This window comes from Wyeomyia smithii, chromosome 2 (assembly GCF_029784165.1).
Source record: "Wyeomyia smithii strain HCP4-BCI-WySm-NY-G18 chromosome 2, ASM2978416v1, whole genome shotgun sequence".
NCBI classification, from domain to species: domain Eukaryota; kingdom Metazoa; phylum Arthropoda; class Insecta; order Diptera; family Culicidae; genus Wyeomyia; species Wyeomyia smithii.
This window is the reverse complement of record NC_073695.1, coordinates 56,476,192-56,489,048: the sequence shown is the minus strand read 5'-3', so window position 1 is coordinate 56,489,048 and position 12,857 is coordinate 56,476,192. Positions and strand designations below refer to the sequence as shown.

General features: G+C 39.3%; 1 protein-coding gene across 5 annotated transcripts in view; it reads left to right on the top strand.

The window, feature by feature from the left end:
* Nucleotides 1-12,857, top strand: part of LOC129723132 (sodium channel protein 60E) — a 380,238-nt gene that overhangs the window by 345,771 nt on the left and 21,610 nt on the right. For 3 of the 5 annotated variants that reach the window (XM_055677121.1, XM_055677124.1, XM_055677120.1), the window contains exons 21-29: nt 3,058-3,069; nt 3,584-3,847; nt 3,915-5,979; nt 6,042-6,216; nt 10,831-11,146; nt 11,374-11,649; nt 11,939-12,043; nt 12,113-12,459; nt 12,522-12,849. In XM_055677121.1, the coding sequence (XP_055533096.1) occupies nt 3,058-3,069; nt 3,584-3,847; nt 3,915-5,979; nt 6,042-6,216; nt 10,831-11,146; nt 11,374-11,649; nt 11,939-12,043; nt 12,113-12,459; nt 12,522-12,849 (3,888 nt within the window). The remainder of the gene's footprint in view (nt 1-3,057; nt 3,070-3,583; nt 3,848-3,914; nt 5,980-6,041; nt 6,217-10,830; nt 11,147-11,373; nt 11,650-11,938; nt 12,044-12,112; nt 12,460-12,521; nt 12,850-12,857) is intronic. The other 2 variants (XM_055677123.1, XM_055677122.1) reach the window with 1 other exon arrangement.

The window sequence follows — 12,857 nt, the reverse complement described above, 5'->3', positions numbered from 1 at the left end:
GCCCTCCGTATAGCACCTTCCAATGCGATGTTGAACAATAAGTTCGACAGTCCGTCACCCTGCTTCAAACCATCTAACGTCACGAAAGAGTCCGATATCTCACCGGCTATCCTGACGCTTGATGTAGAACCTTCAAGGGTGGCACGTATCAGCCTAATCAGCTTTGTTGGGAAGCCATGTTCGAGCACAATCTGCCATAACTCATTCCTCTTAACTGAATCGTACGCTGCCCTGAAGTCTAAGAACAGATGATGCGTCTGCAAGTTGAATTCTCGAAATTTATCGAGGATTTGTCGCAAGGTGACCATTTGGTCCGTCGTGGAGCGTCCCCTTCGAAAACCGCATTGGCTGCCAACAAAGGTCTCCTACAGCGGCCTGTCTGTGGAACAGGATGCGGGAGAGAATTTTGTACACGGTATTGAGAAGAGTTATGCCCCGATAATTGCTACAGTCCAGGCGATGACCTTTTTTGCAGATCGGGCATATGAGACCCTCCAACCAGTCCGAGGGCAATTCTTCATCAGACCACACTCTCAGCATGATCCGATGGATGGCACGATACAGCTGTTCGCTCCCGACTTTGAAGAGTTCGACGGGAATGCCATCCTTCCCGGATGCCTTGCAGTTTCTCAGCTCTTTCACTGCTTTCTTCACCACGTCCATAGATGGTGGATCCACAGCTTGACCATCATTCTCAATAGTCATCCTGCTCCTTCCGACTCCACTGTTTCCCTCACCGTTCAACAGCACACTGAAGTGTTCCTTCCAACACCTGGCCACCTCTGTTCTATCGGTTATCAGGTTCCTCTCCCTATCGTTGCAATAATGTAAAAATAATGTAAAAATGTAAAATATGAATAGAATATCATTATGTCAGATATCGATATCGAAAGTATCTAGAATGTCAAAAAAAATCAAAAGAACAAAATGCTGATTCAAATATCAACATGTCAAAAACGTAAGAAATATCAAAAATGTCGGAAATGGCAAAAATTTCCAAAAGTCAAAATACCGAAAGTATCGATAGTGATAAATATTCTTAAAATGCCGGAAACTTCAAGAATGTCAAAAAATGACGCAAATGTCAAATATATCGAAAATCTCGAATATGTCAAATATACCAAAAATATGACAAATATATCAAAAACATCAAGATGTCAAAAAATGTCATAAACGTCAAAAAACTGTCACGTATGTCAAAAATGTCAATAATGTAAAAACGTTAAAAAATGTTAGGAACATCAAAAACAACGGAAGCCAAAAATATCGAATATACCTAAAACGTCAATAATTGCCAAAAGTCAAAATGCTAAAAGTGTCAATAGTGACAAATATTTTGTGATAGTGACAAAATGCCGGATATGTCAATATGTCACAAATTAGAGCGTAAGAGCGTAAAAAATTTGAAAAATATCAAAAATCTCACGAATGTGCAGAATATCGGAAATATTTAGAATATGTCATATGTCAAAAATGTCAAAAATATCACATACCTCGAAAATATACAAAATAACAAAAAACGTCAAAAATGTTTGAAAAAAAATTTGTAAGACCATCAACTCAACGCCTGATGTAGAATCACAATTTAAGAAGCAAAAACCCCAATCATAGGAAATATAATTTAAAATTACCAGTCATAAGAAAATGATACATAGTTTCCGTGTTAATGGTGATTTTGGATTATATTGTACTGAGATGAACTGAGATAACATATTTATTACTAAAAACAATCAAAGTTGCAAATTCAAAGTAGACTGACGAATGCACAGCTGAAATTATAAAGTTCGAAAAACAAATTTCCTCTTCTGTTCATGATTTTAATATATCTTTGTACTTATTTAAAAAAACTAAAACAACCGTTTTTGGGCCTTTTGAAGGTTTCTAAGTATTGTAGTCGATTTGAGATTTATTTGAATCAGTTAAATTCCGAACTATGTGGGCCCCAAAAAACAAGTGAGCGTATATTTGTTTTCTTATGAAAAATGTATTTCTAGCAATCTGTTCTAGAATTATTTTTCACAGCAAAGACGAGTGTTTGTGATTTTCATTCAGTTCGACCCTCGAACGATAATGTTTACGTAATAAATTGTAGCTCCTGTTCTACAGTAACAGAAATTTTAGAAATTTGAACGAAAATTATGTGCAATTGAAAATAATCAATTGAAATACAGGCCATGTTCAATTTTTGCAACACGAGTTAATTTAAATTTTTTATGATGCCTACCGGACAAAAGAAAAAATTCAATAGTGTTGTCCGATGCCTACCGGAGTGAAGCGAAAATTCAATTCAACGCTTAAATGGTTGCTGGTGGCAACACGTCCAAAGTTTTTATGTTGCCAAAATTGAACTGTGCCAAAAACGAAACGTGCCAAACTCGATAATTAACTTCTCTATGTTTAATTTTCAGTAACACCCATAACAACTAGATGTTTGTATTTTTTTATTTCATCAGGGTTTCTTTGATTTGTTCTAAGGATTCTTTTACATTACCCAATCAATTATATGGTTTCAAAATAATTGTGTCAAACATTCACATACGGTTAACTATATTTTATTACACTGACCACACGCAGTACACTGTCAACTTCTCAACCAATCGATGTTTCCACTACTTTACACCAAACGTTCATGCGAACATCCATTTCACGTAGTAGATTAGAACCAATGATGTATTAGATGATCTGTTGTAATGAATGTATATGTATGTTTCTTTTTTTTTCTCCGATTGGCCACTGAAATTGACAAAAAAACACGATGTAAACTACAAAAAAAAACCTCTGCACCTAATAAAAACCTTTGCACACCACTGTAACAAAACTTCTGATCAACACAAACAAACAAACTCGAAATTATTATTCATTTGATTCGTTCGGAAACTATGTTGGACCAAAATCGCTATTCCCACCCACGAAACGATCGACGATTCTGTTGAACAAAATCACCCGAACACCCACTTTTCTCCGGTATGCGGAATACTCTGTCTTCGACACCACTTCACCACGAACCAAATCTAAAATCAAAAAAAAAAATCACGAAATCTCTATCCGTGTCTATAGAGCTTCGAGCAGGTAAACCGTCGACGAGCTTCAAAGCTCGTTTATTTTTTGTTTTGACTCTGGATTACTTCACCATTCCCAAAATATATAAGGTCACTTTTTAAAAGAAAATAAATCCACCTCTACACGCACAGCTGCTGCACTAGTTGTACATATACATAAGCTCTCACCTGAAGTTAGACCAAACCAAACCTTCAATGGACTTTGTAGATAGAATAGAAAGGCCACATGGAATAGCACTATTTTTTTTTTTTTTTCTAGTTTGTTAAACACAAAATAAACGGATTTATTTTATACCGCTGTTGAATTGTGGTTTTCTACGGTTAACTAATTTTTTGCATGAATTTAATCTCCGATGCTTAGTAACAATAGCTTCATCTGGACGATTCTGCTTCTCTAAGCTCAAGTTTGTTCTGACTAAAAACAAAAAAAAACTTTTGTTTGCCGATCTTTGTAGTTTATTCTCTACTTGCTTAACTATTGTTGCATGATCATGATGTCACTAATAGATGGGAAATTTCTACAGGAAGTCGGCGAGGACTCCAAGCTGGCTCGCAGCTTCGAACGCATTCGTTCGATCGTGCGGAAGAAGCGAAACGCCAGCAAGGAAAAGAATGAAAACGACACCAACACCAGGCTGGAAAAACTGGTGAACGAAATTGTCATTAAGCAGCGAGAGGAGAAGAAAAAGTACACGGCCGCCCTGGTGGCTGCCAAGGACTCGACCATTATGCTGCCGACCGACTTCCAACCGGTACAGAGTGGACAGGTGTACGGGCACAGTTATCAGGTAGTAATCGAAAACACAATAAAAGTTATTCTATGTACTAGTAATTGTGATGTTTTCTAATTATTAGGAAAATCTAACCAAGCGAATACCGTCGGTCGAACTATGCTACGAGATTCCTTTGAAAGATCGACCACTACGAACGATCTCCGGCAGCCAGGAGACGGTGTCCCAAATGGATGAACGTCAGCTACCCGAAGACAGTCAACAACCGATGACAGAAGTGGAGCGAAAAATTCTCCAGCAAATGTCTTCCGGTTTCGGCACCCAGCAGAGCAAAGACGAACCGACGGTAACGGATTCGCTCGAGCTGCGTACTTTTACCCCATTCCGTTCTTCCGAGATCGACCCCAACGAACAGTCGATCCACATTTCCAGCTCGCAACCGTACGATGTCGCGTACCTGCAGTACCAAAAGTCGTTGCTAAATCGATCACCCAGCTATCGAAAGTCACTGGACAAAACGTCCTCGCGGACCTCCAGTGCGCACTCATTGGCCACCTCGCTGGCCAAATGTCATTCGCCGCTGGTTCAGGAGGTGCTGAATGCCGGTTCAACCTACCTTCGCAATAGCAATATCTCGCTCATTCAAACGCCAACGCCATTACCTAAACGTGAAGATAATCATTTTTTAGTAGCCGATAGGAAAAGTAGTTTAGATAAATCGTTAACGGCCTCTCCTCCACAGCCGGCATCCCAGCCGTACAGCCAACCACGATCGCCAAGTACTAGCAGTAGCATGCGTAAAGCGGTTCTGGCCGCCAACCGACTCTCGGATCACTCGCTCAATACGCTTTCAATTGATCACGATGAACTGATCAACCAGATGAACCTGAAGGACGAACTGCTCAACTGTGAACAGAAGGAGTTGTTTCAGTTCCTCAACGACGATTTCGACAATAGTAACAATTATTTCAGCGACACGGTAGGATACGGCAGTGCAGTAGTCGATGCGGACACGGAAAGTCTATTGCACTCGAGAAAAGAAGACATCATATATTCACGCGATCGGAAAATCTCCAACGGTAGCCTAAAATCTAACTTAAGTAGCATATCCAATTCGATATTTCAAGCGCTGGAGAATCGCCGAGGAGGTAGCATAAATGATTCCGTAGAAAAGCAACGGCCCACGATCGACGTGGACAGCGGGAGTCAACGGTCGAGAAGGGATAGCGAAGACAAAGAGCCATTGGTGAAGGCGTCCGAGTTCGACGCCATCATTCATAGCTTCGATACGGAACTCAAAAGTCTGAAGTCGCTCTCGTTGGGTCGAAGTCACTCGCAGACTGAGCCACCCGTATCGCCGGAACCAGAACGACGAAACTCCGACACGAGCCCTGCCAAACCTGTGATGGAAGATGTGGTCCGCTTGCGAAGGCCCAAATCTAGTACTGTTTGTAGTTATAAAAATAGCAAAGACAACAATAACACTAATGGCAATAATACTAGTGATAATTATAATAATTGTAATAACAATAATCCTAGGACTAGTACCGGTAACGATAGTAATAGCAGTAACACCGATAGCAATACTCAGCGCAGTGAAACATCCAAGCGGCGGAGTCTGGAGAAGCAGCGCAACATAACGGATGAGGAGTTCAACATGGGACTAGAAATTAAGAAACTCTGTGATCAATTACAGGCACCGTTTGCTCAACACGAGTCCAACGGCGTTGGCCAGTCGCCAGTTAGTAGCAACAATCTCAGTACAATCCCGATCGTGTTCCGAAGGAAAAACGACTTCCACAGCAGCTTCGATCGCATCAAACGACTCAGTCTGATCGAGCGCGTCGAGGAAGGTAACGAAGATGAAAAGACTGTAGTGCAGCCACCGAAGCCATTGAGCGAACAGCTTCCGCGGAAGAATCTGTCCAGAGATCGTCTGGAAACGCTGTCACTCAAAAGCAGTTACAGCATGGAAACCTGCGATAAACCTTTGAACGAAACTAATCGACAAATAGGAATTAGTATACAGGAGTTTCAACGAAATATCGCTCAGGAGAACAGCTTGGAAATACCGAAACCTGCACCCCTGAAGAAGACTGTTACATATGGTGACTCGTCCAGACAGAACAGCTCACAGATAGCAACCCCCAAGAGGACGCCCTACAAGTCGTACGAATCCGATGCGCCTTGTAAGCGAATTGCACCCGGTCATTTTGTTTCCTTTTAATCTCATCAAATTTCCATCTTCCAGTAAACCTTGCTGGGAAGCCGTGGCACTGTCTGGTATCTTACGTAGACGACATCACCGTCGGTGGTCGTCGAAATTCGCAAGGTGTCTATGACGACCCCATGGCATTTCCCAGTTTCGGTCGTCGGAAAGCACCGAAAATACCGCAGGACTGCTTTCCGCAAAAATGCTACGAGAAGTAAGTACCCTTTACGAAATCCCGATGGATGTGTATGAGTGTATAAATGTACTTTAAAAAAACACAAAGTAAAGAAAGACACAGACTAAGGTAAACAAAAGTGCACTTTAACACCACAGCTATTAAAAAAAGCAAATCAAAGAGACATCCACGCTATCCACGAAAAATTCGAATCATTCGGCACCAGGAAGCACAATCCGTAATGAAAATCCTCGAAATCTCACCCCTGCTCCCCAGTAGGCACACTAGATGTTGACATTGACCCCAATGAACTTCCTAAGTGAAACCCGCTTTTCCTCCTTTTAGAGACACCCTACTTCCTCCTATTTGTTCTAGATGTTTCCCCTCAAGCAGCTAACACTCCTCAATGCGAGACAAACTTAAGTCGTACACACTGATATCCAACCTCGTCAATGTTTTTTCTGTTCTATAAATGGTCGTCAAGGATAAGAACGATGAGATTTGGAGAATGTTCATGACTCCGCTTTTGGACCACACGTGAAACGAGTTTTTCATGGGTTCCGAAAAACGGGATCGTTAAACATTTTTCTAGAATTCTAGTAAATGTTAGTGTTATGATGTAGTTGTACACTTCCCAATCGTAGATAAAAGTTTTATAGTTGTTTTGCTTGCCGTTATGTTGTGTTGTTTTGTTTCTATTTCTCACGAAACAACATCTGTACGTTATTTCATTTTGCTCTAAACATGCTTGATCATGTTTGTGTTAACTTTTCAGTGCTCTTCACGTAGGATTAGATTGTTTTTGCTTGAAACCAGGGGGCTCGATTACATTTTATAGCTAATTTTATAAGCTACAGTTGGTTATGAGTCATATTTTGCAATGTGAATTGGCAACTACATCAGCAAAAGTTTTCGTAAAGCAACATAGAGACTTAGAAGGCCGTTTTTTAAATTATTTTCTAATTCCGATTACTAAAGCTTGATGTATTTGGTAAATTCGCAAGGAAAAAATTCAAACTAAAAAGAAAACATGATGGGTTAAAAGCTAAAAGCTTTGGCAGTGGCCTGCTAGGACAAATCCCAAAGAGAGAAGAGGTTTGAAACCTCGTTTTAAAAAACACGAACGAACAGAAAGATCATATCAAACAATCCAGAAAATCAATTAATATTACCTGTTATCGAATTCTACCTCAACTTATTGTACTTTATCATGCTTTTCCATACTGTATCACAATAATAATTTCACAACATATTTCATTATACACTGTTGTATTACATCATACTCTATCATACTTCGTTATAAGCGTACTAAATTCGACTCAGCATGCTCTGCTCTATCGTACTCAGGAAGCCATACTTTTTATACATAGTCCATAGATTATTTTATTGTAAGAAAAAAACTTTCATACTACAAACCTGTTGAATTAACCTAAAAAAAAATGTACTTAGTAATTTTCAATTAAAAGTTATAAAATGCCAAATTTTACTCAAACATCTGTAAATTTTCGTAGAATCTTTCTCCTAAAAAAACTAAAAAAATTGAAATAATTAGTCTAAAGAAAATCAATATTTTATGATTTTTAATATAATATAGCTCATGATTTGTAGTATTATTATTTGCAATATTTTTTCTCGCCGAATGTCGTTAAAATTTATGTTAAGGCTTGGATAATCGAGCACTCGGCAGCCATCTCAGTTAAAGTATTTTTTGCCGTGATTTTCGACAGAATATATCCGTCGAGACAAACAGACGTACCACATAATTTATTTTAGTAGATCATAATAACGGTCAATTCAAATCAGTTCCGGTAACGCGGGTGGTTGTGTCAGGGCTATGCACTAAACGTTAAATCCGATATAAAAGTCGCGTTACCAAATTTTATAGCGGTACCAATGACATTGTGATACCACTGATGTTGCGGTACCACTGACACAGCAAGACACGACAAGATTTGCCAGTAATGACAATCATTATTGTGATAATTTTGGTAACACCATTTACATGGTAATATATCTTCATGTAAGAACTGCACTGTGGTCGAGAAAAATCATAGTTTTCAAGTTGTTTACTGAACAAATGACGCCATATTGCATTTAGATTTTGGATACGGGATACTCATCAAACGTCAGACCCCTGGGTTGTGCTGATGTATTGTGCATTTAAATAAAAATTATCAAAACGTCGCTGATAAACTGGCAGTCAGGTTCACTTTCGATGTTCATTTTTGGTGTTCTCGCAACACTCCAACTATCTCAGCCGTCAATCATTCTCGCAGTCGGAAGTCCGACTTCCGAACTCAAATTTAGTTCTTGCGCCACAATACTTTTTCCTTCGAATTCAGTTGACAGCTATCGAGCGCTATGTTGCCAAAAACACCACATTTGGTTGCAAGAAATGTTATGGTATGGTTGCAGGAAATGTTGAAAGTTTATTTTTTGCGGAATATGTACAGTAAATGTCGTACAAGTTAGTCGGAACCACATTTTGATTTGAATTTTGTATGCGTGGGTGGGTGTGGGGTAAATTGGATGTTCATCGAATTCTCGTTATTATCAATTTGCCGAGATTTCTTATAAGATATTTTAGACCATAAGGCATTAGATTTAATTGGCTCCGTAAAACATTAATTTGTATTGTGCCGTGTCAAATAAATTTTGTGTGAACAAAAAAAATTTGCCGAGATTTCTGTATTTTTTTTTAATAAAAAATAAACTTAATCGAACTTAAGCTTTCAAGAAAATCATTTATTCAGCATTAATATGTAGCTGAAGCACAATAAAGTATCCAAAAAGGGATTCCTAACAAAAAAACATCGAGAAGAAATGTAGCCATACTTACGAAAAATTACAGAGTCTCACATCCTTCTCTTGCAGTTTTTGAGAAACCATGTTCATTGCTCTGCTTTAGGCCGAAGTCTCTGCGTTTATACGCTTTCAGACGATTTCGAAATGGACTTTTTTCCAGTTTTCTTTGAGTTTGCACAGATTTAAAAACAAATGGCGACAGATAAATTTACGCGGGTGATTGCAGTGTTGCTGAGGCTCAGTATTGTTTACTGAAATTCTGAGGAAGTACTCATTGATCCCGATATATATGTTACAATATACAAAAAAGTGTATTACCCCCAGTGAAAAACTGTTTTTTTTGTTCTAAAAAAACCCACAAGAAAATTCAAGAAAAACGACTAATTGTTGTTCAGTCTGTTATTATTTATGCAAAAATAAAGCCAATTCATGCAAGCTCAAAATAAAAGACAAATTCTCTTGCATTCGAGACATGATGGCAAAAAAGGAAAAAAATATCTCAACAAAGTATCTGAACTCCTCTGGTTCACATATAGTGAATCTCTTTATTCCACTGCGTCAGAGCAAACCTGCCGAAGAATAAAGAAACGAAAAAAAAAATCGATAAAGTAAGCAAAATTACTTTACTTTTCAGTATATTTTTTCCCTTTTTATTCAATTATTTTTATTCTATTATTGACGTAATTATCATCGGATTTTAAATCGGTTTAATTTTTTTTACAACAATAAAATAGTTAATTTTTAAATACATCCTTTCAAAAAGCTTCACTTTGAATCATGACTAGTAAAAAATGTTACCTTGCTTGTAGCCCCAAATATCGACAAAGATTCATACAATGTTGAAAAAAGTTGGTAAGATCCAAGTAAGTCAGTAAACCGCCGCCAACTATTTACACGCTTCATTTTTTTTTCACTTATTTCAAAATGGGACCCGCAATTTATTTGGTGTTAACTTCTTGGAATTTTATCTTCATTTGCTTTTACGTCAAATTTAAATTGTTTTATTCGCATATAATGATTTGCCTGCTGAAAGTTTTTTAAATCATAAACAGTAGTATACTCCCTTCTTCATCATTCCTGCTCACACTCCTCCATTCTTCATCAAGCTTTACACTATATTTAATTATATTGTTTCATAGCGGGCCAATCTGTACAAAACAAAAAATTATTGGTTTTACTATCGCTTATTTATCGAATCTTTGGAATAGGCTACTTTCAGGAAATTACCTTCCTAGAAATAATTTAAAATGGGATTGTTAGAAACAAGTGTTGCCAAATGATGTCCTAATACTATCGCCGTCTTCTACGGAGTTTTAGAAGTTCTGACTAATATCTTTATAACCTCAGATTATAGAGTGACAAGCGTACACGCAAAACAATTTGTCTTCAATAAGTTGAATTCGCTTGTGACGATGATATTTTGTATTTAAAACACGTAGTTAGTTTCAAATCCATCGATACTGCACCAAATAATATACGTATATTTAAACACCTGATCTAATTGTGCTTTTATTATTATGCTTCTGAACCGCATAGCTTGGCTGAATTTCCAGTGGCACCAATAAGTCACTATTATATTTGATTTTATTTTTGGGTTCCCCAACCAGGAAACCCCAGTTTGAATGCGATGCTGTGATCAGTGCTCAGTTTTGCTTCTTACGTAGTTTTAGTCGTAGTCAGAATTATCCCGATCGTAACCTTAAACACCTAGCTAAAGCTAAAGTGAACGAAATAAAGTAAACGGCACGCCATTTTGTTAAACTTGAATTTTACTCGAAAGAAGCAGCGGCTGCTCAGCGAATCGCCTTTCATCTCATCCCCGCTCACCTGTTTACTCTCTCTCGCTAGATGCAAATGTTGGGAAGCCTGCCTAAAAACCGACGCAGGTCAGCGCTGGTATCGATTTCGACAGTATATACTGCAGTACGTCGACACCCCTGCGTTCGAGTGGTTCGTGCTGGTCCTCATATTTGCATCGAGCATCACCCTCTGCTTCGAGGACATCCACCTGGACAAGAACAAAAACCTGAAGCGGATCCTGTACTGGACCAATTTCGCCTTCTGTTTGATCTTCATCATCGAGATGTTGCTCAAATGGGTTGCCCTGGGGTTTACCAAGTATTTCTCCAGTTTCTGGACGATACTGGACTTTATCATCGTATTTGTACGTATTCGTGACTGTCTACTATTCTCTGTGGCGTACTTTTTGTCAGTTTTGCACCCTCTTTGTCTCTTTTTGTTATCCTCAACGTTTTGAACGGCAACATTTGAAACACCACATTGCTAATCCGGTCATTTTTCTCGCCACGAAACACGCTCTTTTTCTTTTCTCTTTCTCTATTTCTTTCTCCACGCACCGGTGGTTCTGCTCTTCTCACGGTTCGTCCACAGGTGTCGGTATTCTCACTGCTGATCGAGGAGAACGAAAACTTGAAAGTACTACGCTCGCTAAGAACGTTGCGCGCTCTTCGGCCTCTGCGAGCGATTTCCCGATGGCAGGGTATGAGAATAGTAGTGAATGCATTGATGTATGCGATCCCGTCGATCTTCAATGTACTCCTAGTATGTCTCGTCTTCTGGCTGATCTTCTCGATCATGGGCGTACAGTTTTTTGGCGGGAAGTTCTTTAAGTGCGTTGACGATGACGGCGAACTACTGCCAATCGACGTAAGTATACGGAGGCAGCTTCTACCTCTTGAACCCCCCATTTTTGAAGTCACAGCCTAAACCCCACCCTTAAACAATATCGCAAGGCGTGCGCTGCTTAAAGATCGTGCTGCTGCTGATTCACTTTAAGCTTTGAGACGTCCGCTAGCCTGCCCATACCTAAGAACCTACCAGAGTCCGAACTGTCGACTAACAGATTCTCTCGAACGTCCCTTTTTGCGCTAATGGCCAACCCCATTTTTGCTTTGCCGCTCCCCTGCGTTCGATCCTTTTTTTTCTTTCGATACAGATCGTCAACGATAGATGGCAATGTGACGCACTGAATTACAGCTGGATCAATTCTAAAATCACATTCGATCACGTCGGTATGGGATACTTGGCTTTATTTCAAGTGGTGAGTGTAACAAATGTTATGAAATAGTCCTCTATTATCAGGTTTTTAAAAATACACTTGTCACTACAGGCTACCTTCGAAGGTTGGATGGAAGTGATGGCGGACGCCGTAGATGCCCGAGGCGTAGATCTTCAACCACAACGAGAGGCAAATTTATACGCTTATATCTACTTTGTAATTTTTATAGTGTGCGGTTCTTTCTTTACGCTTAATCTGTTCATCGGAGTTATCATCGATAACTTCAACATGCTAAAGAAAAAGTACGAAGGTGGTGTACTGGAGATGTTTCTGACCGAATCACAGAAGCACTACTACACGGCCATGAAGAAACTGGGCCGAAAAAAGCCCCAGAAAGTGATCAAACGGCCGATCAATCAGTTTCTGGCGATGTTCTACGATCTATCCAACTCTAGAAGGTGAGAGTCGATCGAACTTTATAAAATATTGTTAAATTGGAAACTCGTCTACTTAACCCTAGGTTTGAGATCGCTATCTTCGTGTTGATCTTCCTGAACATGCTAACCATGGGCATCGAGCATTACAACCAGCCGCATGCGGTGTTTTTCGTATTAGAAGTCAGTAATGCGTTTTTCACCACCGTTTTCGGACTGGAGGCGATTGTGAAAATAGTCGGACTTCGTTATCACTACTTCACGGTGCCGTGGAATGTGTTCGATTTCCTGCTGGTACTGGCATCGATTTTCGGCATTCTAATGGAGGACATCATGATTGATCTGCCAATCTCACCAACACTGCTTCGCGTGGTAAGAGTTTTTCGCATCGGACGGATACTTCGGTTAATTAAGGTATTTTT